Source organism: Etheostoma spectabile, chromosome 17 (assembly GCF_008692095.1).
Source record: "Etheostoma spectabile isolate EspeVRDwgs_2016 chromosome 17, UIUC_Espe_1.0, whole genome shotgun sequence".
Taxonomy (NCBI): Eukaryota; Metazoa; Chordata; class Actinopteri; order Perciformes; family Percidae; genus Etheostoma; species Etheostoma spectabile.
Genome location: NC_045749.1, coordinates 16,819,357 through 16,845,604, shown reverse-complemented (window position 1 = coordinate 16,845,604; position 26,248 = coordinate 16,819,357). Strand labels below are relative to the sequence as shown.

At 39.5% G+C, this 26,248-nt stretch overlaps 5 protein-coding genes across 12 annotated transcripts in view; 4 read left to right on the top strand and 1 right to left on the bottom strand.

Moving 5' to 3' along the window:
* The first annotated feature begins 661 nt into the window (after positions 1–661).
* On the top strand, positions 662–2,834 carry LOC116705711 (glycine N-acyltransferase-like protein 3). The gene is given in 7 exon segments (XM_032542109.1): positions 662–701; positions 704–723; positions 837–944; positions 1,042–1,162; positions 1,854–1,986; positions 2,091–2,257; positions 2,260–2,834. Coding segments are annotated over 7 exon segments (807 nt in total). The 3' UTR covers positions 2,478–2,834.
* A 1,027-nt stretch (positions 2,835–3,861) lies between these two features.
* LOC116705710 (glycine N-acyltransferase) lies at positions 3,862–6,176 on the top strand. The gene is made up of 5 exons (XM_032542108.1): positions 3,862–4,109; positions 4,315–4,425; positions 4,532–4,640; positions 5,263–5,389; positions 5,519–6,176. The coding sequence occupies exons 1-5, from the start codon at positions 4,038–4,040 to the stop codon at positions 5,925–5,927; spliced, it is 828 nt and encodes a 275-aa protein (XP_032397999.1). The 5' UTR covers positions 3,862–4,037; the 3' UTR covers positions 5,928–6,176.
* On the bottom strand, positions 5,222–9,008 carry mgme1 (mitochondrial genome maintenance exonuclease 1). The gene is made up of 5 exons (XM_032542107.1): positions 8,228–9,008; positions 7,879–8,116; positions 7,266–7,398; positions 6,924–7,054; positions 5,222–6,170 (listed from the first exon to the last, which is right to left on the bottom strand). Exons 1-5 carry the CDS (start codon positions 8,742–8,744, stop codon positions 6,131–6,133), a joined length of 1,059 nt encoding a protein of 352 aa, XP_032397998.1. The 5' UTR covers positions 8,745–9,008; the 3' UTR covers positions 5,222–6,130.
* A 209-nt stretch (positions 9,009–9,217) lies between these two features.
* On the top strand, positions 9,218–16,241 carry snx5 (sorting nexin 5). Its single transcript, XM_032542106.1, has 13 exons — positions 9,218–9,489; positions 10,615–10,719; positions 11,141–11,251; positions 11,482–11,603; positions 11,748–11,871; positions 12,257–12,352; positions 12,461–12,566; positions 12,648–12,723; positions 12,866–12,905; positions 13,017–13,103; positions 13,641–13,800; positions 13,893–13,978; positions 14,937–16,241. Exons 1-13 carry the CDS (start codon positions 9,454–9,456, stop codon positions 14,985–14,987), a joined length of 1,200 nt encoding a protein of 399 aa, XP_032397997.1. The 5' UTR covers positions 9,218–9,453; the 3' UTR covers positions 14,988–16,241.
* Positions 16,242–19,418: 3,177 nt separating this feature from the next.
* Positions 19,419–26,248, top strand: part of rrbp1a (ribosome binding protein 1a) — a 14,733-nt gene continuing 7,903 nt past the window's right edge. For all 8 annotated transcript variants that reach the window (XM_032542097.1, XM_032542100.1, XM_032542094.1 and 5 more), the window contains exons 1-5: positions 19,419–19,681; positions 22,452–23,385; positions 25,027–25,181; positions 25,331–25,453; positions 25,925–26,077. In XM_032542097.1, coding sequence (XP_032397988.1) covers positions 22,470–23,385; positions 25,027–25,181; positions 25,331–25,453; positions 25,925–26,077 — 1,347 coding nt within the window. In that variant the 5' untranslated portion in view covers positions 19,419–19,681; positions 22,452–22,469. The remainder of the gene's footprint in view (positions 19,682–22,451; positions 23,386–25,026; positions 25,182–25,330; positions 25,454–25,924; positions 26,078–26,248) is intronic.

Genomic DNA, 26,248 nt, shown 5'->3' with positions numbered 1-26,248 from the left:
ATTTTAGGAAGCAAAAGACTTCAGAAGTTATAATTATTTTTTGAAAACATTCATATCTCTTTTTCAAAACATGGTTTGATAATGTGAATTTCTCCTGAGTTAGTCATGTGAATTCATTTTTTTTTCTTCATCACCTCAGTGTAGACTTCCAACAGATTTCTACACAAAATACGGATTAAATAACATCGTCAATTATCACAATATATATAAATCTTTACCTGGCGAGTAGATACCATGCAGAGGAAAAACGCCATTTGAAGGTGTTCTCTCGATTTGTGCTCCCTGTCGAGATGTGGTAACTGCACATGCGTGGTAGCATTACTTGACAGGGGAGTTGGTCTATCGAAACGATCGAAGTACACCACCCCTTAAAAATATATTATGATAGAGTATCTTACAGTACACTTCCCGCTGTTTGTAATTAAAAAGTGAAATGCCATATTACGGAAATAGGGTTGCACAAAAACACAAGGTAGCATTTTTCGACACGGTAGCATAACTCGTCAGAACACCGTCATGAGACGCACAGTAAGTGGCACATGCCCTGCATGGCTGACTATCAGTGATTTATGAAGGCGGAGACAGTTTTTTATTAGAACAGAGCGGTTTAAATCGGCAGGCAGGATAAAGTGCATCGGTGAAGAGGCTTCACTTCCCAAACATGAAGTTCCTCAACAAAGACGAACTGCAGGTCGCTGAAGGAGTTTACCCAAGAGTTCGAAGGTAAACGGCTGCAAGCTATTCATATTCACACTTCAATTATCATAAATGTCATGTCAGCATGTAAATGCAGTGTGTGTCTACGCCCTGCAGCTCTAAACTGTTGGTGTTTTTAGGTATACGGTTTCCTATATGGCATTAACAGGAACAAGCCAAGCACACTGGAGGTCATCGTTGACACATGGCCTGATTTTAAAGTCATTATTTGCCGACCTGACCCCAATGTGAGTTCACGTCCCCCTGGAGAACTGGATATGTTGGAGGCCTACACGTTGTGTTTTTGTACATGCCACAATGCTAAATGTAGCGTTAACTTGACAGAACAAGCGCGCCCTGGAGTTTATGAAAAAGGTGACATACTACAGCATGGATGAACCGAGTTCAAGGAAAATGTTGACAGAAGAGAATGCAATTGACTGGAGCACCTACTTTGTTATTGGAGGTTAGTGAGATCGCAGCAGACAGTGTCTATAACCCTCAGGCAACATAGGGCAATAGTCGCTGTTGGAAACCAGTGATGTAAATATATATAGTACATTTAAACACTGTACTTTTAGTTTTAGGTAATTGTACTTTACTTGAGTAGGCCTCTTTACAGGCCATGCCACTTCTACTACACTACTTCTACTCCACGTCAATTCAGAGGTACATATAGAATTTTTTATATTATTGTAAATTATTTCACAGCTGTAGTTACTACTATTAATATGTTTTTACACAACATACTGTACAGTAGCTAATGACAAGCCTATAACTTATCTTGCATTATTATGAAATTCTCAACCGTAGGCACTTGAACTCCACTTAGACAGTAAAATGCTTGTTAGACATATATTAATAATCTATGTAACATACAGTCTATATAAGTTTGATACCCATCTGGACAATTCTTTGTATTGAGTACTTTTTTTTATTTAATATTTAAGAGTACATTTAGGTATTAGTTATATATGTTTTACTATTTTCAATGCAAGACTTCTGTACTTTTGCAATGTGGTTTTGCTATTTCTACTGAGAGACTAAAGTGAATACTTTCTCCACTACTGGTCTAACCATAGACTGTATTGAGTGTAACCCCTTGCAAAGAAAAACAACCAAATCGTATTAACATCTGAATTATTTTTGCCCAACAGGATTTGACATTTCCCATACCTCCATGCTCAAAGAAGTGGCTTCTGACAGAGACGTCAACAACAGATTCTATACTGTGGTGCATCTTCTGTATTTGCCAGACAGCAGCCATCCGCTCACACCAGCAGCTGGCAGGTAGAGTCACATGATTAAAATGTACTTAATCTGTAAAAGGTCAAATAATAATGATAATAATATTGTTTTCTACGCTTAGATTGTCCCAGTCTGCTTCTCCACAGTGAGTTTGAATCGAGGATTTCATCTCTTAACCTTTCCCACGTCGACTTGGTGAATAAAACCTGGAAGTTTGGAGGGAACGAGCAGAGTTACAGAAACATTGAAAAACTTATCAGGACCTTCCCGTCATGCTGCATCACTGACGACCAGGGCCAGCCGGTGTCCTGGATCCTTGTGCTTTGTGCTTACCGTACACTCTGCCAGAGCATAGAGGGAGAGGCCACGCCAAAGTCCTGGTCAGCACCATGGCCAAGAGACTCCACGCTGAGGGCTACCCAGTGTACTCCCTCGTAGAGGAGGAGAACACGGCCTCCTACACGCTCTTTAAAAAACTGGGCTTCATTGAGGATCCCTCATACAGGGCGGCATGGTTTGAGTTCAACTTTTGATTTTGTAACCATTTCTAACAAGTGTTTGTATAAAAAATAACTTCCAATGTTTTCGTATGAGAATGTGATTAAAATGTAAAGTTTGGCCTATAAAATTCACAGGCTCTCCAAAGCATTGGATCAAAACCTGGTTATAATGGTGGTATAAGGGAAAATGGCATTACTGACACAAATGATAATGTCACCTTATCATAACACATTCGTGTAAATAAAATATATGCATTGCTCTCTATTTTCAGTTATCAAATAATGTACATCCAATATATTTACCACACTATAGGTATAGGCTACCTCCTTTTATACACACCGATGCAATTATTAGTGAACACGGACCCAAAATAAAGACATTTAATTGTTGTATTCATGTTTCAAAGCGACCAAGTTCTCCTTTTCACATTACTGTCAAAGTTAAAGCAGAAAAACTAGCACGAGTTCTTTGATTTGATGAGGAAGGAGAGAGGCTAGAGTTCCAATGGAGAATTAAAAAAAGGTTTAATGAAACAGCATGATGAAGATGATATGACAAAGACAATAAGACACAAAACATAATAACACTGCAGCTGACCGGTCTTCATCCGTACTTCTCCCTGGTGGAGTCGCATGAGATCAGTCCTGAAAAATTCTAAATCACACACATTTATTCCCTAGAGTAGAGGGCGGTTCATCAAGTGAAAACTCTCCTTATTGGTCAAATGTCTTTACAAGAAAGGTGTTATTTCTCAATCCATGTGTCTTGAGACCACACCCAGCCCCAGGATCCAAGTCAGTGTCACCTGTTTTCAAAGTCCCTGAATACGTATTCTTTGTTCCAATCAAACAGGGGCGGCTCCCAAAGGCTGGGACAGTAATTACCTCTCCTGTGGGGACAGTGAGCTGCCTCATGTATGCTGAATGATAGATATGACCAAATCAATGCTTTAGAGACAAAGGAACAGAAGGGGGAAGGTGAGAGACAATAGGGACGGTCTTGACCTCTTCACAGAGACAAAGAATGAGGAATAGAATGCATATTTTCCTAACCTGGCTGCAGCATACACAAACAGAAATACATTGTTTTCAAAACATTGTTTATAACTTTTTAAACTCAACAGTTCCCAGTGTCATGTAGTCCAAGCTCAAGAACAGCACTTTTTTGTTTCCAGAAATATTAAGCTCTCATCAAAATGATCATTGAAGTTGTATACACATTATTGCATTTCTAATTATAATTAAGTTAAGTATAAGTATAATTAAGTACATATATAAAACATATACAATTTTTATAGGCCTACATTATAAAACGATCTATCTATCTATATAGCCTACATTCAGTAGGCTATACAGTATATATACACACAGATTTTTTTTACAGTGATTCCCCGACACTCCACCCAACTGTCTATGACTCCACTCAATGCCATAACTCACGTGTGTCGAAAGTGCGAATCAGAAGTCCACTTCAGCCTGAAAAAAGAAGAAGAAGAATATGCCCAGTTTGATCCACAGGAACGCTGCGTTACCAATGTCCGTTACAACTTCGGTACGGTTTCCTTCGATATTCCAGACGGTAACGATCTCACCATGGAACTGACCGGAGAGCAGCTGAAAATGACTGAGACCCAGCTGAAACGATATTTACCTCGGTCACAACAGGTGTGTCCAGTCCAGTTATGAGATTTAATATAATAGCCTACATAACTTATAATACAATCCAGCCTATAGCCTATTGAAAGTCGATGACTAATAGGCTGTTAGCATATTATTATTGTGCTTGCTTGACAACATTGTTTACTATATTCACTGGCTTAATAACTAATCCAGCCATTCTTTGGAATAATGTAACTATTTCAATTTTAAGGTTTATGGTTTTCTGGTCCTCCGAAACAGAGTCAGACCAGACTCTGTGAGGGTTTTAGTGGACAGATGGCCAGAGTTTAATGTCATTGTGTGCAAACCACAATACGAACAGGTAACTACTTATCTATGTGTATTCATATTCATATAGGCTACATACATGTACAGGCCTACATGCATTTCTGCATACAGTATATTTACATATCTCTCTTTTCCTACAGAAGGGGGATCTCTTCAAAGACACACTGGTTTTTGCAAAAGATGAAGCTATTCTCAAAGAAACCATTAGGAAGTCCTCGGTTATTGACTGGACCCAATACCTTTGTCTCGGTAAGGACATCTGTTCTTTCCATGGTCTCTGGCGCTATGATTAGTGAAAAAAGTCTTTATATTGTACTGTATTTTTATTTGATTTAGGAATGTCTTATTAAAGAATAATTCTTGCAACACTTACTAACGAGACATAACAATGGAGAGGTTACAAAACCCAGACACCTGTTATTCTATTTAATGTGATCTTTGTACTACTACTTTAGGGTATACATTTTGGCTTTGGGTTTTATTATCTTTATCTTAGAGTCCGCCCATTATTATGGCATATTGTACCACAAAAGGGCAAAGAACAGTCCCGTACTGCCAGTACACTTATTTATATGATTGTAATACAGCCAGAGTCGTTAGGCAAAGTGCTCAACAAGTATAGGTTAATAAGAAAGGAGAAGTTCTAAGATGACTATGTAAAAACATACTTATAGGCTTTTTCCTAAATATCAGAGCAACGTTTTGTTTTACATCTTCCAACCACATCTAAATTTACACATTTGTGCCTATAAAAGCGGTTGAAATCTTACCTTTAATCCTGTTTGAATAATAAATTTTCTCAAAAGTAAAAAGAAATACAAATACCAAATAAGTTCCACACATTTTTTATTGTCTTTTGCTTCATGTCAAGGAATCAATCTTTGCCACTCGGAGATATTTCAAGCAGTGGCATCAGAAAAAGGCGTGTCCAGCAGAAAACTGGCAGTGTGTCACATGATGATACTGGAGGATGTATCCAACCTTCCCCCTATAGACAGGTAGAGCCTAGCTATGCAGTGGTGATGTCTTTAGTGTCTAGCGTGTGACTAAATCATTATCTTAGGTTTAGTAGATCATCATAAAGCAGAAATCTGCTCTGAAAAGCCACCTGCTCTGTTCTGCATCAGCTCCGGGATCTCACTTAGCTCTCTGGATGAATCCCACGTCAGCTTGGTGAATCAGATGTGGAAGTTTGGAAAGAACGAGGGTGGGGCCAGGATGATCCGGAACATGATAGCGAACTTCCCCTCCTGCTGCGTGCTGGATGCAGAAGGAAAGCCTGTGTCCTGGATCCTGACGTATGCGTCATGTGCAATGGGCATGTTGTACACTCTGCCAGAACACAGAGGGAAAAGCTACGCCAAAGTCCTGGCCAGCACAATGGCCAAGAGATTCCACGCTCAGGGCTACCCAGTGTACTGCTTCATAGAGGAGGAGAATGACGTCTCCTACAGGCTCTTTAGAAGCCTGGGCTTCACTGAGGACCCCTCATACAGGGAAGCCTGGTTTGAATTCAATGATTTTTTTACCTCATAGAAGACGCCCCGTAAAAGTTGCCCTCAGCATTGAAAGGGGAAAGGTTATATAAAAACGCTAGTCAGAAATCAAGGTTAAAAGGCATATGTTTTTACCCTCCTACTGCATGTGAGCATGGTATATTTTCAGTTTAGCTTCATTTGCCTTAAACTGAAATGACCATGCTTCATGGACATGGCCTTAAAGACTTCTCTTCACACATCTCATCTCTTTTCCGCAAAAACACTTGATGCAGGACTGGATCTAAAATGAAAGGAAGAAAATCTTTTAGTAGTTATTCATCATTTATATAGCTCTGGTGCTAGGTAGGGGGGTGCGATTCAAGCTCTACCGATTCAAAATCGATTCATAGAATTCCAAAAATCGATTCATATTTTTTGAAATTTATTTTATTTCTTTTTTTTATTGTATGTGTACTGCAATCACATGATAGATCCATACTTGATTCACACACACAACATACACATACATCATGACAGGATCTTAAAATAACAAACAAATCCACATGGATAATATGGATATGAATTACACACACACACACACACACACACACACACACACACACACACACACACACACACACACACACACACACACACACACACACACACACACACACACACACACACACACACACACACACACACACACACACACGTGTTAATCTAGAATCCTTTTTGAATCGAAAATCGATTTTGAATGGAATTGTGAGCCTAAAAATTGGAATCGAATCGTGACATTTTCTGAACTGTACACCCCTGGTACTAGGTGTAAATCGAATTAAACTCGTGGTAGAGCTTCAGGTAATGCGGATGCATATTACTGAGTATTTTTTCATTTAACAATTTGGTGTATAAAACATCAAATATAATATAACTGCCACCACAAGTAACCGCAGCCCAAAGTTATGTTTAGGATCAGATTAATAAAAACATAATCCAAACCGTATTATTTTTTTTTTGCCGAGAAGGATAGAAAAAATGCTTACTGCTTTACCTTTGTTCTGTGAACTTTTCAAGACGAACCAACCAAGTTTTCCAGTACTCCAACATCAGCTCTGAGCTCAACTGATGAGCATGGGCAGGTGAGCCATCTTTGTAGGCTACTACAATGAGTCCATTTTCAACCTGCAATGAGGAGATATCAGTGGGCATGAGGTTGTTCTTTTGTGTGACACAGTGTAGCAGACACACAGTAAAAAATCAATGCGTGTAACGTTCTATAATCTATCTATCTATTAGGTAAGTATTCTGGCTTCAGGCTGAGAGACAGTTCTGTCAATCTGGGTGAAAAGAGTATCAAATAAAAGAGTAGCAAAGCGATAACTCAGTAGATCACCTGGTATTTGTAGTTTCCATCGTTGTTCAAAGCCCCGGCGTAGGCTGCCACCTGAATCGGATTGTCATATGTGTTGCTCAGGAATGGTTTGGGCTTCTCTGAAGTCTTCCAGTCAATAACACATAGTACACCCCTGGAGACGAGAAAGTGGGCTGTGAGTGTAGCGGAGGTAGGAAAAAATATCAAGTAGGGCTGCTTGATTATGGAAAAAATATAATCACGATTATTTTGATCAATATTGAAATCCAGATCATTTAACACAATTACTCGTTGACTTCTGGAAAGATGCTGCAATTATTGAACTAAAAAAAAAACAGTGTGAAAAGTTAAATAAATCAACAGTAAAAATAAACTTACAACTGTGAAATTTGCCTTAAATTTTCCTTTTCCTATTTAAACTTATTTTTTCATTCAGAACACAAGAGAAAATATGAGTTGTTTGCAAAGCATAACAAACTAAATAAGTGTTGTTGCTTTTTTATTATTCTGTTTTTGTGATCATTGGGAGCCAAAATAACAATCACGCTTAACTTTCGATTAATTGCACAGCCTTAATATCAAGTCTAATATGGAAATTGTAGAGTGTACTTTATCTGCAAATCCGGATATTTACCTGTAGCGAGCAACACAATCCACAATTCCCAGATAGTTCAGAGTGTCATGTTGCACGGTGCTTTCAGTAGCTCTCACTGCACTGACGTCCTCCAGTACGTGAGAGATGCTCTCCATGTATCCCTGTACCTCAGGTGGATACTCTGCTCTCTCTGTAGGATTTTTGTTCTTCCATGTTGCACCTGACGTCAAGATGTCCTCCAAAGTTGAATGGAAAAGCTTCCCTTGCCTAAATAAATCTGATTGAGAAAAACCTTTGGTCACTTCCCAGTTTCTACAAACCCCACATCTTAAGTTAACAACACCACACATAATTTAATAGCAGCTTACGCTGATGTTACAAAACTTACTCTGACTGTATTCTTTAAAGCCTTCCTCTCCAAGCTCTGCGATCATCTTCCTCTTCCACCTCTCCAGGTAGAAGATCTGCTCTTGGGAAAGCGTCTGCTGAAGAATGCGCGTCACACTCGGTACGGATGATCTGCTCTGGCCCCGGTTTAACAAAATCCGGGCAGGAGGTCCTGGCTCTGGCTCCTCTGTTTCTATACTGTCTTGGCAGTGTAAGAAGGGATGAAGGGTTTTGGGTCCCCTCATTTCTGGTCTTGAGGAAGGCGTTTGTGCTTTGACAACGGGTCCATAGATGTGCTCATCCTCCGTTAGCAGGGTCTCAGGGGTTTGGGAACTGACCCTGGATGACATTACAGACTTCACAAGAGAAGAGTAGCGCTCACAGTCCACTAAGCTGTACGGGCTGTGTCTCTTTGGGGAACTTAGGCAATAGCAAGCAGAGACATTCCTCACAGCGAGGGAGGTGCATCGGTGGACAATGACGCCTCCAGCGCACACCACGCGTTTAAGAATGTACATTGTGACCACTTTCACACATCAAGCTCATAGAAGGCAAATACTTATTCGCTAACCAACGGCCTACGTACAGTTTCAGTGTTTTAACAACAACGTAACGTTAACAGTAACGTTACTACTATGTTTGCCTTCATTTGGGTGACGGTACTTGCCCCAACATGTCCCAAAATCACTCGTCGTCCAAACCATAGACAGTTAAAGAAAGGTCCAAACGGACACAACTGCAAGACTTCCGTAACTAGGAAGTGTAGTTCCGGGTTTGACTGCATTTGTAACGCTAGAAACTACATTACCCATAATGTTCAGTGGTACTCATTTTAGTTACTTTCTTTAACTTGTTACTCTTATTACGCCTCATCTGTCCTTTTGCGTAATGATAACAAAATGTAACATTGCTGTTTGTATAAAGAAGTTATCGAGGAGCCTTTCTATGAAACAACATGCATATAAACGTGGTATGAGTGATTTGGATAAACGCCAATAGTAGCATTTCCAAATTCGAAGTTGTCCAATTAAATGTATTTAAAGGCGGGATTTAAGCTTTCGTCATCAGGATGGGGCATGTGATGGGGAGCAATTTTGGAAAGAAAAAAAAAAAACGGTTTGACAGCTCAGGCAGCTAACCAGCAAGCAGAGGGAGAGCTTCCTGCATATAGTTTTGTTATTTGGGTTGTTGGCCTGTTCTTTTCCTTCTGCCGATTTCAGTCCCATCATGACATCCACCATAGACGAAAGTAATAAAGAAAAGGTAAGTTAAATGGGTCTTGGAATATAAAAGGTCTGCACCAACGGTCAGACCTGGCAACGTTAGCATTCAGGTAGCTAGCTAACGTTAAGTTATTGCGGCTAACGTGTTGTTTTCTGTCTGCATAACGCTAGCCTTTGGCTAAAGCTAGCGAGCTTTTTAGCAAGAAGTGGGTATCGTTCATTGGTGTCAAATTGCATTTATGCAAGGGCGAAAGTGCTGTTTGCCAATTAAACTTAACATACGGAAAGTGTTAAAACATGCAAAGGTTAACGCTTATTGTTCATTACAACAAGTAACGTAAAAGTGGTATAACGTTATACTGTAAGCATTCATTTATCTCTTCTACTGTGTTTTGACTGTTTTTCACAGCTGGGCTGAACGCTGTGATAACTCTGTGGAGGTGTAGCTAAAACAATTAGCATTCGGACAGGTGTCTTAACTTTATCATGGCTGTCTTGATTTCATCTTGCAGGTTTTGTTTTTGAAAGGTGTTAATTCAACTTAATAGTCAATTTGGAGGATGTAACGTTAGATTGTGGTGCTGTTGAATTGTGTTATATGGCGAGAAGTTTCTAACAATTTGCCCCCCCCCCCCATTTATATTAATTATATAATGTTAAACCACAAATTCCACCATAAAATGGCCGCGAAGTGGAATCAACACCTGTAAAACAGTTAAAAACTAAACTGAACATTATATCCTTTGTGATGTTGGGTGTACCTATTACACTGACAACTGAGTGCAAGGTAGTGTAAATAGTAAACACTATGCTTCCTCTTATGCCATAATATGACACATCAACAAGGGTGGGGAACCAGGCCTTCAGCAATAGCAGGACTAGAGTCTGTGCATACTGTAAGATCCAAACTGCCAACTGCCTCCAAACCTTTTACCCAACACCACCCAGACACTTCAAGCTCTAAACTCATGGAAGAATGATTTTGAAGTGGCATTATGCATGAATGATGATCAGACAAGAAACTTGTTGAACATTTCTTTAAAGTGTCCATAAACAAAGTAAAATGCCAATTGTACAGGGCAAGTGATAGTTTGTGTGAGTACCCATAACGTCACCTGGCCAGCTACATTCTTTTGGATAAGCTTGGTGTTTTCTGTCTCCTTAGATGCGCTCTGTGTCTGTGGATCTAAACCATGATGCCTCTCTTCTCATTGACATTCCTGATGCACTCTGTGAAAGGGACAAAGTCAAGTTTACTGTCCATACAAAGGTAAAAAAAATAAAATAATACAAATTAAATCTTTTAATATATGCCTTATCAATGACTGTCATGTTAGACCTGTTGAGTAAAAAGTACGTTTAAACAAACTTTTTGGGGGCCAATTCTGAATGTAAACTAAAACGATTTGAGGGTTACTTCTTGCTTGTTCAATTACAATTTTTAAAATTCTCTGAGAATCGTTTTTATATCCAAGCTAAATTGGTTTTATAACTGACATTTCCCTAACCAAATTGATATTGAATTGAACCGTAAATGTAATAGATTCAGGACCTTGTGAATCGGAATCAACGGGAAGTATGGTGATAACCAGCCCTAACCCCAACGCATAAACTTACTCCTAACCTTGGGTATTTGCTGATATGTTGAAAGTGTTCTTTCCAAAATACTATTTAACAAAGTTTTTTCCCAGACTACACTCAGCTCTTTCCAGAAGCCAGACTTCTCCGTTCCCAGGCAACATGAAGATTTCATTTGGCTACATGACACTCTGGTTGAGACAGAGGACTATGCTGGCCTAATAGTAAGTTGGACTATTTGCAGACATGACTCTTATAATTGGGCAGAGGCTGTCACTATTTGTTTTTGGCAAAGTGTACTCAATGAACAAAAGAGACATTTAAACACAGACTCAAAGGTTTTTTGTTATTATGTGTAATTCAAGAATTAAACTTCTCGGAAAATAGTTTTTACAAAACCTATATATTTAACCTGTCATGGAAAGTATTTTCTTTCTTGCTTCATCTTTCATAGATTCCTCCAGCGCCCCCAAAGCCTGACTTTGAGAGCCCAAGAGAGAAGATGCACAAACTGGGGGAAGGTGAAGCCACTATGACCAAGGAGGAGTACACTAAAATGAAACAAGAGCTGGAGGCGTGAGTGTGACACTCAAACAAAACACCATTGATTGCTTTGTATTCTTTAGACGGTGTCATGTAAGAACCTTTCCAAAAGTCAGTGACATATTTTTATACAAAAGCATCTTCTTGCTATGTCTGTTTTTTTTGTTTTTTTTTCAGTGAGTACCTGGCTGTGTTCAAGAAAACTGTCCAAGTGCATGAAGTCTTCCTGCAGAGATTGTCCTCTCACCCCAATTTAAGCAAAGACAGAAACTTCCAGATTTTCTTAGAGTATGACCAGGATGTGAGTTCCCCATAATGCTGACTTCCTTTCCTGAGTTGTCAGTTGGAAAAGAGGAAGTCAAATTTACTGGAGACTTGTGACACATGGCTTACATCCTGCTGTGATCAGCAGTTATGCTGTGCAGTCGGTCGCTGTGGTGTTTAACGGAGCTTAGTTACAGTCTTTACATACCTAGGTACTAGTCTGGCTAAAACCGCATAGGGCACATTTCTTCGTGGACCATATGGTGACACATAATGATGCAAAACTTAGAACTATTGGTACAATCACAAACCTTACTTCAGTCCCTACTCAGTTCCCACCACAACATATAATAAGCTTTAACAATAAATAATTTGGCTCTCATAGATTTAAAATGTATCCTTTCTAAACTCTGTCATTTTAGCTCACTGTGAGAAGAAAGAATGCCAAGGAAATGTTTGGAGGATTCTTTAAAAACATGGTGAAGTCAGCTGATGAGGTCCTTATCTCAGGAATAAAGGTGAGGCTCATGCACAATCTGCTTACATTACAAGCATGACACCATTCCAGACCCAATGTCGTAGTAGCCATATCCCCAAATACCTTTTTGTATCTCTGTCCTACACAGGAAGTGGATGACTTTTTTGAGCAGGAGAAGACATTCCTGCTTGACTACTACAGCAAGATAAAAGATTCCACTGCCAAAGCAGAGAAAATGACTCGCTCACACAAAAGTACGAGATTCAGATGAGTAGAATTAAAGAATTTGTATTTGGGATTTGTTTTGTTTTGATTGCTAATTTCTGTTATTACAGATATTGCGGATGATTACATTCACATCTCTGCCACTCTGAACAGCCTCTCTGCTGATGATAGCACAGCAAATAAAAAGTGAGTTCAACAAATCAGTGCTTGTATGGTTGATTTCCAAAAGCGGGATTGTGATCATATTTCCATGCTAATCGTATGAAATCACATTAGCAAAGACGTAGTTGCACTATTTTCCATGTTATGGCTTTACTTGTTTTATTAGGCATCTGGAGAAGTTGTCTGACTTGTTTGAGAAGCTCAGAGTAAGTAGAACTTTAGTTACCAACATGCAGAGAGACCTTTTGTAAATATTTGTTCGGATTTATACATACGTTGTGGTAGCTACCATATATCTTTTATTTGTGTCCCTGCAGAAAGTGGAGGGAAGAGTAGCATCTGACCAGGAGCTGAAACTCACAGAGCTGCTGAGATATTACATGAGAGACATTCAGGCTGCCAAGGTGAGACATGTTTACCTTCTGCCTTCATACAACATACACAGATTCACAACATTTATGAACACTTTATGCAACCCATTCAACCCAGACAGAGTCGTTTTAATTAACAAACCCTCTGTGCTATTTGTCACTGATCAGAGCTTCAGCAGTAATCCTCTTTGTCTTTTATAAGTAAATCTGAATGAAGATTTGTGGGTTAAGGGAAGGAAGTCATCTTCCACTCAACGTGGGATTAGAGATTTTATTTATTGTATTCATCGTATGCACTAATTTAGTATTTATTTAAATTAAATTAATTGCCTTTGAGAAACAGCAAGAAACAATCTTATACACAACAGAAGTGCATGTATTTCCCGGGAACGATCATTTAGTGTTCTGCACGTCATTCAGATCATTGTCTTTTTGAAACATGAAATTAGATTTTTGGATTTGGATTGCTCAGTATTTTCCAAATGAAGGCAAATTATCCATCTCTTTCTTTATTTCTTTCTTTCTTTTCATTCTTTTATATGTCATGTTGAACTATATGGAACATGTCAGGACCTTCTGTATAGGCGAGCCCGGGCTTTAGTTGACTACGAGAACTCTAACAAGGCTTTGGACAAGGCTCGTCTGAAGAGCAAGGACATTCCCCAGGCAGAAGAGCACCAGCAGCAGTGCCTGCAGAAATTTGACAAGCTCTCAGAGTCTGGGAAGAAAGGTTTGTGCATCCTTGCAGAAGAGATGCAGGCTCATTTCTTCTTTGTGTGTGTATACGTGCTCTCGGTTAACTGGACACTGTTATCCTCATAGAACTCACCAGTTTCAAGGGAAGGCGTGTCGTGGCCTTCAGGAAGAACCTCATAGAGATGGCTGAGCTGGAGATAAAACATGCCAAGGTAAGCACAATACAGCTGACCCCTTTTTACACAAATGAAAAATTAAATGTATAACATTCCTGTAGGCACATACACTTTGTGTCTATAATATTATGTAAATTTAAGTTTAACAATCCATTTACGAATACACCGCCATAGTGCCATTCATTTATCTCACATGCACCTGCAGTTTACATCATCAGCAGAAATATCTTAATCATCATCATGAAATATCATCAAATTTAATACATATAAAAAAAACTAATATAATCATTAATGTGAAATCATTAATGTGAAAAAGCAGTTTATCTGGTCAGCACTGGTTTAATTTGGATTCAACAGTTAGTCATTTGTAGAAAACAAAACATTAAAGTGACTATTTAGAAATAAAATACACCTCCAGTTTCTTCATGGTGCATTTCATTATTTACACTTCTTTATGCTGAGTGAATAAACTTATTCTTGAATGCCCCAAGAGACATAATGATGTACAAATGTGTTTGATCCTTTTCACTGTCCCTATTACCCAAATCCTTCTATACCCGATTCTAGTATTATTCAGGTTTATGACCACTGTCTTTGCAGCCTCATCCTAACCTCATTTCACTGAGTCTGTTCTATGTGATTTTTGCTCATCGTGATGTTAATACACGTTAGAACCTTATTGTTGAGTTCTCTGTGTCAAGGTGATGGTGTTTAATATGCACAGTCTCCCTGTTTCTTTTTATATAATCGCCCAGCAGGCTTATTTGGTTTTTCTTAAAATGAGTGTAATGATCTGTTCAGGTTTCCAAAAGTAAGAGATGTTGTCTACACTTGCAAACATATTAGATGGGATACTCCAACCCTAATACTGGGATACAAGTGTGCATTTAAATGTTTTATTTGGTGAGGTATTGGCTGTCCTCATGACTTAGAACAGAACATAACAGGCTCCATTCATCAGGAGTATTAACACTGTGTTCTCCTGTCTCCACAGAACAATGTGACTCTATTGCAGGGATGTATTGACCTGCTCAAGAGCATCTGACAACAAGTATTCACATTATTTCTGTTTTACCATCACCAAGTGACCCGTCATAGAAAACAAATGGAAACCTGGCTTCCCTGGGACCTTGCATGAACATGAATCCAAGCCCTATCTCTGCACCCATGGGTCTGCTGCCACTTTGAAACCCTGCACGAGACCAAGTGTCTTGTAAGCAGAATGTCTTCATGTTTACAGAGTCCCCGTCCTCTGGTCCATCCTTCTCCATTATTTATGGAAGTCTAACCCGATGTGAATGCCTCCAGAGAACTAGGCTGCCAACATGCAGGTCTTCCATTCTTTGCAGCACCAATAGAGGTGATTTCTCTTTAATTTTCCTAATTTCTTGTTTTCTCAATTTTTACATTATGCACTTAGTACAAATCTTGCCTTTATAATCATATTTTTGCCACCATAAATTCTGGCTCTAAGTTCTTCTCTCGTGTTTTTTTTTTTTAAATGTTTTTTTTATTTCTCATAACCTAAGCTTTATGATTCAAATACTTATTCTGTTGGGACTTTTTTGTTTGCTAATGGAACAGTTTTACAGAAGCAAAACTAGTGCATGAAAAAAACACCCTCATGCTTTGCATTCCTGGCATACCAAACCAACCGTTAGTACGGAAAACTTATGACTGACTAAGACAAGACAGATCATCTGCCAGTGTTCTAAAATAGCGGCACTTCACCTCCAATGTTGGGAGTTGGATCATTTTTCTTTGTGAGAAGCGACCTCAGATTCCACATTTATCAAAGTTGCACATCAGTTACGCAAGATTTAATGAAGAGATTAGTGAGGAGGATAAGTCAAACCGTAAGCTATTTGAGCATCTAGCATTTTGTCTGCATTTTGTTTTTATTTGCAATATCCCTGCACTACATGTATCATGTTCTCAACAGCTTCTTCCCCCTAACCAACTCTGCCTATTCACGTTTCAGTGTGTATATGTTGTGGTTTTTCCTTATTTTGCCCCAAATTCCTCTTTGCAATTAATGGTCTATGTATCAGACCTGATATATTTACCAGATCCCCTAAATTTGTTTATTTAAAGCAGTTATGAAAAAGATGCACTAAGAATATGGCCCATGACCAGGCTCAGTGGAGTGTTAAAATGCATTATAGTTTTTTAAGAAATTGAATGTATTTCTAATGGATTCCACCTGTGTGAATTCCTTTGCATTATGCTTTTCTTACAGAACATTAGCATTTTTATACATTTGTAATAATGGCATTGAATAAATCCTACTTTCCCATGATTGATATGTGCCATTCTATATTTGTCTTATTTTAAAGCAAAAATACAAACCGCTTTCTGTTGCATGGGAGTGCCCTATCATAGCACTAGATGGCAGTATCTGTCTAGCCACTGTATCCCGTTTCCACTCAGTTAAACAGCTGTGTGCATGTTTGTGTTAAATCCATTGACCACAGTGGACGGGACTGTGTGGTGTATTAGGTAAGCTTTGAGGAAATACCAGAATGCTCATGGGAATCGCCACCAACAAAATGCACAGTTTATGTCTTACTTCATTAATAGCACTTAGCAACATGACTTAAATAATCTGCAGTTACACTACAGCCCATGTGAAACTCTATTGAGATAAATATCTTTGCCTATGATGCTTCTATCTATCAAGTTCTTTTTTTAAAGCAATCATTTTTTGCATTACTGACATACAGCAGTGAAAGGTTACACCTAAAAGAGACGTGGCGAAAGGAAAGTTGTAACTAGTACGTGCAATTGTGCATAACAGAATAAACTGTACCTGCCCATAATGGATTTGTCAATATTGACATCTCCTTTTTTGGTCAGTTCACTGATTGGATGAAAACACTAGAGCCAATGAGCTCATAACACATTATCAGTGCAAACAAGTTAGTTTGCCAACTGGGATCAGATCAAAGTTAACTTTTTTTTTTTTTATTAAATCTTAATTTAACCAGGTAGGCCTGTGTGCACAGATTCTCATTTGCAACAACAACCTGTGCAAAATTACGTACAGTTTCTCAGTCAGTACAATACAAGAATACAGAATACAATAGACTACACAAAGTGTAGATTAAGTAGGCTTTTAAAGCGTGTCATAATATAATTGCTATGATGTATCCAAAGAACAAGACCTCTTTTTTGTAGAGAACATAAAGAGAAATTAGTAATACAAGGTGTTTTAAGTTGCCGTAGTCTTGTCATATACTTACAGTATAGAGGGCTTATTTCCCTTAGAGTTACTGATCTGAGTATATCAGAGTGAAACAGAAGTATCAGTGCTAAATTTAGTCTTATTCATGTTCCTTTTGTATAGCCGCGGTATTATGATAAAGAATTTCCCCCAGTTCTTTCTCTAATAGCAGAAATAAAACTTGTCTGCACTGGTGTAAAAGATTAAATCTGCCTGCTTCAAAGACTTATTATGCTGACTTTATGAGTTTCTTTATCTCCCTGTGGGCACGCTTGGATCATTTGCGGGCTCAAAATGTATGATGAGTAAGATTTTGTACATTTTCAGAGCTTTTGTAAACCTTATCAGTGATTGGATAATAATAGCTAATACAGCACCATCTTTATGATCCCAAATCTTTCAGAATCCTCAATCACACACACTCTTATCTAAAGGACACAGCAAAGAATAGGAAGGAAAGTCAGTTCAGATGTACTTTTTCATGCTGTTATGTCCCGAAATATAGATGTTTCTGAGTCTTTTACCACTTGCTGAGGTCACGGATACATGACCTGCAAAGAACCAACGTCTTACTTAAGTTGACTGAGTGTGTGAAAGCACCTGCCTCACTTCCCACTGCTCTATACTGTTCAACTGAAAGGTCATGATGAATGCAGACGGAAGCCTTGGAGCAGGACTGGAGGCATGAAGCATGAAGGCCTACTCAGATAGAAACCACGTCCTCTGAAGGGACTCACTTTAAAAAAGTGCACCTGCCAGACTTGGTGATGTAACAGAACTGTCTTTGCTTCCTTAATGAAAGAGAACAAGATGTTTCTTCCTAGTGCTCATTAGGTAACATTTGCATACAGGTACAGATCTCTATAATCTTTTTTTTCTCTTGTGAGTATTTTCTTCCTTCAATAATACAATACTAAAAAGTTCAAAGGATCAGAGGCCAAACCTTTTCTATGTCAGTGTGCCCTGCCCTGCTCAGGCAGCCTGTTGCTTTCATGCACACAATACAAACACAATCTCAAATTCTGAAAATTTCACATGTATAGACCAACAAGACAAGAATTTAGTTTCATCACACAACAGAAACACTTTGAGAGTGACCGATCTTGTTTTTTTACAGCAGTTTATGCAAGCAAGTACTGAGGACATGAGCAACAAGTTCTTGAACTTAAACTGTTTTATTAAGCAGTTTGAGGAGATGTTGTATCAAGATTTCCTATGAAAACAGTTTTCAAAGGAGTGATCCGGGGTGTGGACAGAGAAATGTTCCATCATTACTGCAGAGGAGCTACATTCTATTGACAGTTAAACGTGTGATCACGTTGTTTTGATGCATCACATTAATACGATACATATAATCCCCATGTGCTATTTTTATGTAGGGTGTGGTAAATAAGACTTCCCAGAAGGACTTTCAGAACTAAAGTGTCACTAGTACCAACAATGTTATCCTGCAACTTGAAGGTAACCTTTCCCAAATTTAGGTGTGGCTAATGATCGTTTCAGTGAGGCCTGTTGTATTTCTTAAAAGACTTCTGGATGTGAAATGACCCTAATGCTCTGGTCTATCTAGAAGAAAAATACATAAATAAAAGTAGAAGTCCTGCTTTCAACAAATGATAGGGTAGTAAAGTAGTAGTAGAGATAATTGGACTAATGTCCCAGCAGTAGCCTACGGGTATTTATGCATCAAAGATAAAGAATAGTTTGGTTGGAAAAAAATTTCAATTATATATAGAAACCAAAATTTACAAAAACACCAAAGGTGTCAGGATGAATTTTGGGTATATTTGGATATATCTATGCACAAGATATCTCGATTATTTCAATATGATGGAATGGTGCAACCACAACAAAACATAGGCTTTCCGCTCAGTATAAACATCATATACTCAAAGAAGAACATAAACAGAAAAGGCTGACACTTATCCATATAGTTCAGAATACTATGATTTTAACAGCCATGGGGAAACCAAAGGGGGAACTCTGTTTTTTGCAAACAAAACTAATACTGTTAACTGTATAGGCCTACATTGAGTTAAAAAAAAAACCGCGGTCTTCTCTTTGGAACGTATGACGTCTCGAATGGCTAAAAAAAAGTCGGTAGCCTACTTAAAAAGATAAACGATAGCACTATTCTTGAGTAAACGTACTTTGTTACCCAACACTTTAACTAGACGACTCTTTATGACTATAGAAGACTACAACTCCCAGCATGCTCATTTCCGGCTTCAGTGTATTCCAGCCAATCGGAAGCTTTCTAGATTTATGGCAGCTATCTGGGGCATGGGGCCAGCTCGTCTAGCCAGCTCGAAGTGCCACGACTTCACAGCACAGATCACGGATTCTCCAGCGGAGTGAGGGGGGAGAGTACTGGAAAAAGCTAGTTAGCTAGATAGCTGGATAAATAGGTGGCTTATTTGCACAGAAGTCACTTCAATTGACAGTTACAACTCAAAGCTTTTCGCCCTCTCTCCATTCCATTGGAAGCAAGCACACGTAGCTACATCACCAACGAGGTAACGTTGAATGTGGGACTCTTGGAATTTTTTAATTCATTTGAGCCAGCTAGCTTGGGAAGCTATCTACTGCTAACTTCTGAGCCAACTAGTAGGACAAAAAGACAGCCGACTAAAGTTATCTAAAACAATTTTAGATTTCCCACCCCCACTAGCTAATTTATTTACAGTTTTATTAAACCGTCGTAAACCGACACTTTATACCATTTATGTGCTTGACGATAGCATTCATATTGTTAGCTACAATACAGCACAAGTAATGATTGAAAGCATTTGACATTAAAACAAAAACATTTTTTATAGGATTACACACTCTTTGTTTTAATGGCACTTACTATTGAATGGATAGCAATACGTCTCTTTATTGTTTCATACATCTCCGAGGCCTTTTATTTGTGCTCTCTCAGTGTTGTAATTTTAATTTTCGTATGATATTAAAATTATCCTGTAATTAGCTATTTAGGAAGTCGATGCGTTTGTGCTAAAGTAACGTTACGTTTGTGTAAAGTGTGCCAGAATGGTTCTCATTCGCACACTAGGTCGGAAACTAAAAGTAATGAAAGACAAGTACTGTCTTTAAGGGGGGACAAATGTATGCATTTACATATTTTAGCTGAATTCATGTAGGTAATGCACCCCTTGTAGGTATTCCATTGGCCATGAATGAAAGCCAGATTTTTTTTTTTTATTTTTTTTTTTTAAGATGCATAGGCTATAATGTAGCATGTAACTGTTACACCGTAGTAAGTTTCATCGTATTCATATTACTTCTGGACCTTCAGATGCACTTTTTATTTTCAGAAAGTCTCGCCGAGTCTTTTTTTTTTGTTGAAGTCTGTGTTTTAGTTTAGTCTGAGAGGAGATGCGCTGACGTGTGACACCAGATGAGATATGGAGGCAGGACAAACTTACCTTTTCTTCTTGCTATTCGACCCAACAATGAACAGGGACTCTGGACTCTAAAGTCGTGCAGTAGTTTCCCTCTACAATGTCACAATGTTTGAAATCGGTAAAGCATTTATGTATTCTATGTTGTGGTAGCTTCCATTATATAAACAAGGATATGACCGCGCTGCCCGACTAAATCAAAGAAAGGGTTTTAGTGTCCTTAAAGCTGCTATCTACCCTCAGCCATCTTTCCTTCCCTGCAGGCTAAACATTCTGGTTTGTGACAAGAGCCTCCCAAGAGCCTTAAAGGGATAGTTGAAAGATTCTTTAAGGGATTGGGTTTTCTTTCCTTATTTTACAGGGCAGGAAATGAACACAAACCACCAGCCAGCTGCTGGAAGTGCTAATGTACTTTTTGCCCCAAACCCTTTTTTGCCTCCATGGTTTGGGTTTTGTTCTCTGCTATACGTTCTTATTTAGGTTGTTTTAACCCTTGTGTTGTCCTCGGGTCAAATTTGACCGGTTTCCTAAAACTTTCTATGTCAGAAAAGAAAAAAAAGTGACAAATGTTGAAAAAAATCTACAAAAAAGCAGGAAAAAAAATCAACAAAAACAATATTTTTTAAATGCTGAAAAAAAGTGACAAAAAAAACATCAAAAACATTGGGAAAATCAACAAAGAAATTGTTAAAAAATTGACTAAAACATAGTTAAAAAAACTTCAAAAAAGTGACAAAAAATTGGAATAAAATAGACAAAACCGTTGAGAAAAGTGTAGAAAAAGAACAACAAACTGATGAAATTTCAACCCAGAAAAACACAAAGTTGCAGGTCAACGGGAAGACAACACAAGGGTTAAAGTGTAATTGATTTGCCTTATGCACCTTTCACACGTGCAAATCACTCCATAATAGCACTGATCATTTTAGCACATATGTTTGTGTAATAGCTGTTCTGGAAATTAGCCTACACAGGATCTAGTAACCTTTCCATAACTCATTGTCAATGGTTGAATGATGTTTGTATATGCAAATAAAATATCTATTTTTAAAGGTTTTTAGGCCCTTATTTTCACAGGACAGACGAAGACATGAAAGGGGAGGCAGCAAAGGGCCGCAGGTCGGAGTCGATCCCGCGGCTGTTGCGCCGAAACCTCAATACGCGCGCCTGCTCTACCAACTGAGCTAACCTGGCCTCAAATAAAATAATCTCCATACAATCATACTTACTCTGCACACTTACTCTGATTTTGTTTCCAAAAACATTTTTTCCTGTATTTCTGGATATATAATACAACCAAAATAATTGGGCTTTCTTCTTATGAGTAATAATACATTTTCATATATATTTTGTAAAGCGCACCAACATTAAAACCGTTATTGTATGTTTGAGGGGAGGATATATCTTAGTCTGGTGCTGATATTTAATTGTAGTTCCCTTTTGGCTTAGTTTGTATCACTGCTCGTTTGTAACTCAGAAAGCTCAGTACTGGTCTTCCAAAACGACCCAGTCAGTGTATGAGATTACTCTATGAGAGTGAATTTGAGCTGCATGAACACATGTGTTTCGCCTAAGGTGGAAGGCTGTATGGCAAATGGGTTCTGAGCAGCTGCTATTTGTCACACAGTTTGCTGATAAGATGTGCTGGTCTTCATTAAGCAACCAGCCCCGAAGCAAAGGTTTAAGGGGACAACAGTGACACCTTGAGGTCTTTGAGGGGAAATGTTGTTCTCTAGATACCATATCCATATTCACAATTCTAATGCATCAAATGAACTGTTAGATGGACTTCTTTTCCCCTCATTAGAAATCCCTGGTCTTTGGTTTTCCAGAGCATGCAATTGTTTTATTTAACTGTATTTACAAGTCACTTTCTTTTTAGGTCAACTGAAATTCAACAATGGATATCTATGACCCCCAGACCCTTGGGATAATGGTATTTGGTGGATTCATGGTGATCTCTGCTATCGGGATTGCTCTTGTCTCCTCCTTCTCCATGAAGGAGACCTCTTATGAGGAGGCCCTGGCTAAACAACGTAGGGAGTTGGGCAAAATACAGTCTCGCTCCGACAAAAAGAAGAAGGACAAGGTCTCCGAGAAGAAGGGCCGTGGCAAAAAGAAAGAAGAAAAGCCCAATGGAAAGATCCCAGAGCCGGAAAAATTTCAAGAGGACGATGAAGTTGAGGCAGTCATTGAGCCTGCTGCTGCTCCAGTTGTAGCTGCTGCCCCTGCCCCTGCCCCAGAACCCGTCCCTGCTTTTGAGGTTAAACCAACTGCAGCACCAGCAGTCACCCAACCAAAGATTGCAGCTGAACCAAGCCCTGCTCTTTCTGATCCCTCACCTTCACCCTCACCTAAAGAGAAAAAGAAGAAGAAGGTGGCTAAGGTGGAGCCAGCCTCTACCCAAACGGCCCCAGTTGTGGCTGCTCCTGCACCAGTCAAGTCCTCCGCAGCCCCAGCATTAACCCAGGCCCCCGTGTCTGCCCCGACTAAAGCAACCGCCCCATCCTCTTCATCTGCCCCACCCAAGATCGCCCCTGCGCCAGCCAAAGCTGCCCCTGCGCTAGCCAAAACTGCCCCTGCGCCAGCCAAAACTGCCCCTGCGCCAGCCAAAGTTGCCCCCGCGCCAGCCAAAGCTGCTGCAGCCCCTGCCAAGTCTTCACCTGCTCCATCCAAGACTGCCCCAGTGCTGGAAGCTGTCACTAAAGACGTCCCAGTGATGGCAGTGACCCCAGTGGGATCTCAGCAGGCTCCTGCTGTTGCACAAAAAGTACAAGAGCCCAAGAAGAAGGCCTCCAAGAAAAAGACTGAGTCTGGTAAGCAGATATGTTTCAGGGATGTAATACATTTATATTTTGTAATCATAAACCTAGTTATTATCAAACATGTTTGGCCTCTGTATATTTGGTAGGTACTAAACAAGGCAAAGACTGCTACAGTCAAGAACATAAATACAGATTAGATATCAGACAATAAAAATTATGCAAAAAATGCCCAATCAAAGTAACAAATATGTACATTATAATTGTTTTTAGAAAGGCAAAGAAGGAAGGCTACACGGTTTAGTACAAGTTGTGAAAAAAATATTGATCAGGTCATGTGAAAAAGTTCAATGTGTGTATGTATAATATGTGCTTTGTTCAGAGGTAATAGTCCAGGATGTGTGTCAGTGTAACGTGTGGTGCGGGGGGGGGCTGAGAGTCTGTCAGAGACTCAGTGGGGGTCCTGGGCCCCCCAAGTCAGGAAGAAACTGTTCTTGTGGTGTAAGGTTTTGGTCCTGGTGATGCCAGAGGGGAGGCTCGTTTCCAGGGTGGGTTGGACTTATTTTAGGAAATAAATAACATATGATATCTATAATGCACCTAAACAAAATGCTGAAATCTACAGATGTTCTCTGAATTCTGTGTGTAGTGTGATGACCAAGGCTGTGAAGGGTATTACCTAACCTGCAGTTTTGAGTGTGGCCACTATGCCAAAATCACCAGCTGTTATGCTATCTTTAGGTGCTTGGTAACTGTCCGTATTTCAAATTTCCATCACTGTTATAAATATACTCTGATTTGTGGGAATATAAAAAAAAAAAAAAAATTGGGTATTTCTTTATTTTAAAAGATACCTGTTTGGTCTTGGCTAAGCCCACTGCCAGATGTCTTTTCCTGGTAAACCAGTAATGGTGTAATCGAAGAAATCTTCAAGGACTGCTGTTTTGCTCGACGTGTGCTTCTGCCAGTCTCTACAAAACTACTCTTGCCCACAAACTCTTCTCTGCACATCAAGGATCACAGCCACTGCAGTATTATCAATATGTTGTTACACTTTCATTGTTAAAAAAAATTAGCCTTCTCCTTGGAAGTGGAAATGTTTGTCAAGACAGGAACTAGATTAGCCATAACACTGGTGATAATACTCAGACTTGAATGTTTTTCGAGGTGGATTGGGGGCATGTCGGTACAGTTGAGTCGCACGTACATACACTCACAATCTACGGCAGTAATACCCTGTCAGTACTGATGAACTTCTAGCTGTGTACCCGTGGAAAGTAGGGCCAGTGGCAGTAGTGGGTAATGTCTGGCACTCAGCTCTGGAGGGCATAGAGCACGCCAGCTTGTCCAAACACCACTGCCCTGTTTTGTTAGCTGACAAAGGCTCTCAGTGCCCTGACAATGGGTAGGAAGAGGGAGTAGGGTTCTCCCTTGCCGGAGGCTTGTCTCCGCCTGGTGCCACAGTGCCCCATCATTTTGCCATCCCCAGCTGCCCAGGGCCCCAAACCCAAAGGACAAGTCGCTACCTTGTCCTTTTCCTGGGGCAGTGTGGGAATTTGGACTTCACTGTGACAACCTAATGAGCTGTAAAACTGTTGGCTTTTTAGTTTTAAACCTGAAATAACCCTGAAATCCTTATTCTATCCCACTGTGTTATTGTGTGTCATTGACATGTTTTGTCTTTGCCTCTTTTAGTGGCAGCAGTGGATTCTGCTGATGCTCCTCTGTACCTGCCCTACAAGGCTCTGGTGTCCACCATCAGTAGCATGGTGTTCAGTGAGGGAGAGGCCCATAGGCTCATCGAGATCCTGTCTGAGAAAGTTGGCATCATTCAGGACACCTGGCATATGGTAATGGACCATGCAGTTAGTTTTAAAAGGAAAAATATGTGTTAATCCTGCTGGGGTGTGCAGGCACTTCATAGTTCACTGACTGCATGTGAGACTTGAAGGGAGATCCAATTCATTGTTGCTGTCTTTCTGTGTACCTGCGTTTTCAGGCCTCTCAGAAAGGAGACCCAGTAGCCATGCTGAAGAAACAACTGGAAGAGCGAGAGAAACAGCTGGCCTTAGAACAAGAGGATGCTACTGCAGCAAAGAATCGTCTCAGAGAACTCACCAAGGTGAGACGTGCAAGGGTCTACAGCCATGCTGGAAGCCATATTAGACAAGAAAATTGTTGGATGGATGAAAATCTTTGCTATTCTTCAATCCTTTTAAGTAGTGAGGAAAAGGGTGTAGTTTGGCCTGAAAAAGCCATGTTACTTAAATTGAATGGGTTAATTCTCTGAACGTGTACTGACATTTTGGATTGCAGTCCTCTTTGTCTCAATTTCAATGTTTAGTATGTCAAGTATTATCTATGTCAGCCTTTGGGTGGCAGTACATGAAAAGGTTGCACCAAATTTTACAGAATTTTCTTTCTTTTTTTACAATTATAACTTTTGAATTGTTCTTGTCCCAAACCAAGTTTTGGATACAAATGTTATTATGCACTACAGAATAAAGCCAGGGTATCTGAAATGGTTCTTTGGCCACAAACGTATTCCAATGAATCTAAATCTGCCTTCTGACTGTGCTGTGTGTGTTTTTAGGAGCTGTCTGCTGAGAAGTCCAAGGTTGCCAGTGTGGAAACGAGGCTGAGTTCCCAGCTGAGTAAGAGGGAGCAAGAAATGATTGCCCTGCAAGCCCGTATGCAGGCCAGCTACCAGGACCATGTAGCACAGACCCAGGGGCTCAATGCAAAGGTCCGTTCTCATACACGAATAAAACAACTTCTTCATGTCCAATCCAGATGAGCACAGTTCAGATTGGCCTTTTATTGTCCTTCTGGTGATCTGGCTGCTAATTAGAAGTGGAAATGCAGTTTTTTCTGTTTTTTTTTAGTTGCCTTGCAAAGGATTAAAAGCAGCTGTCCA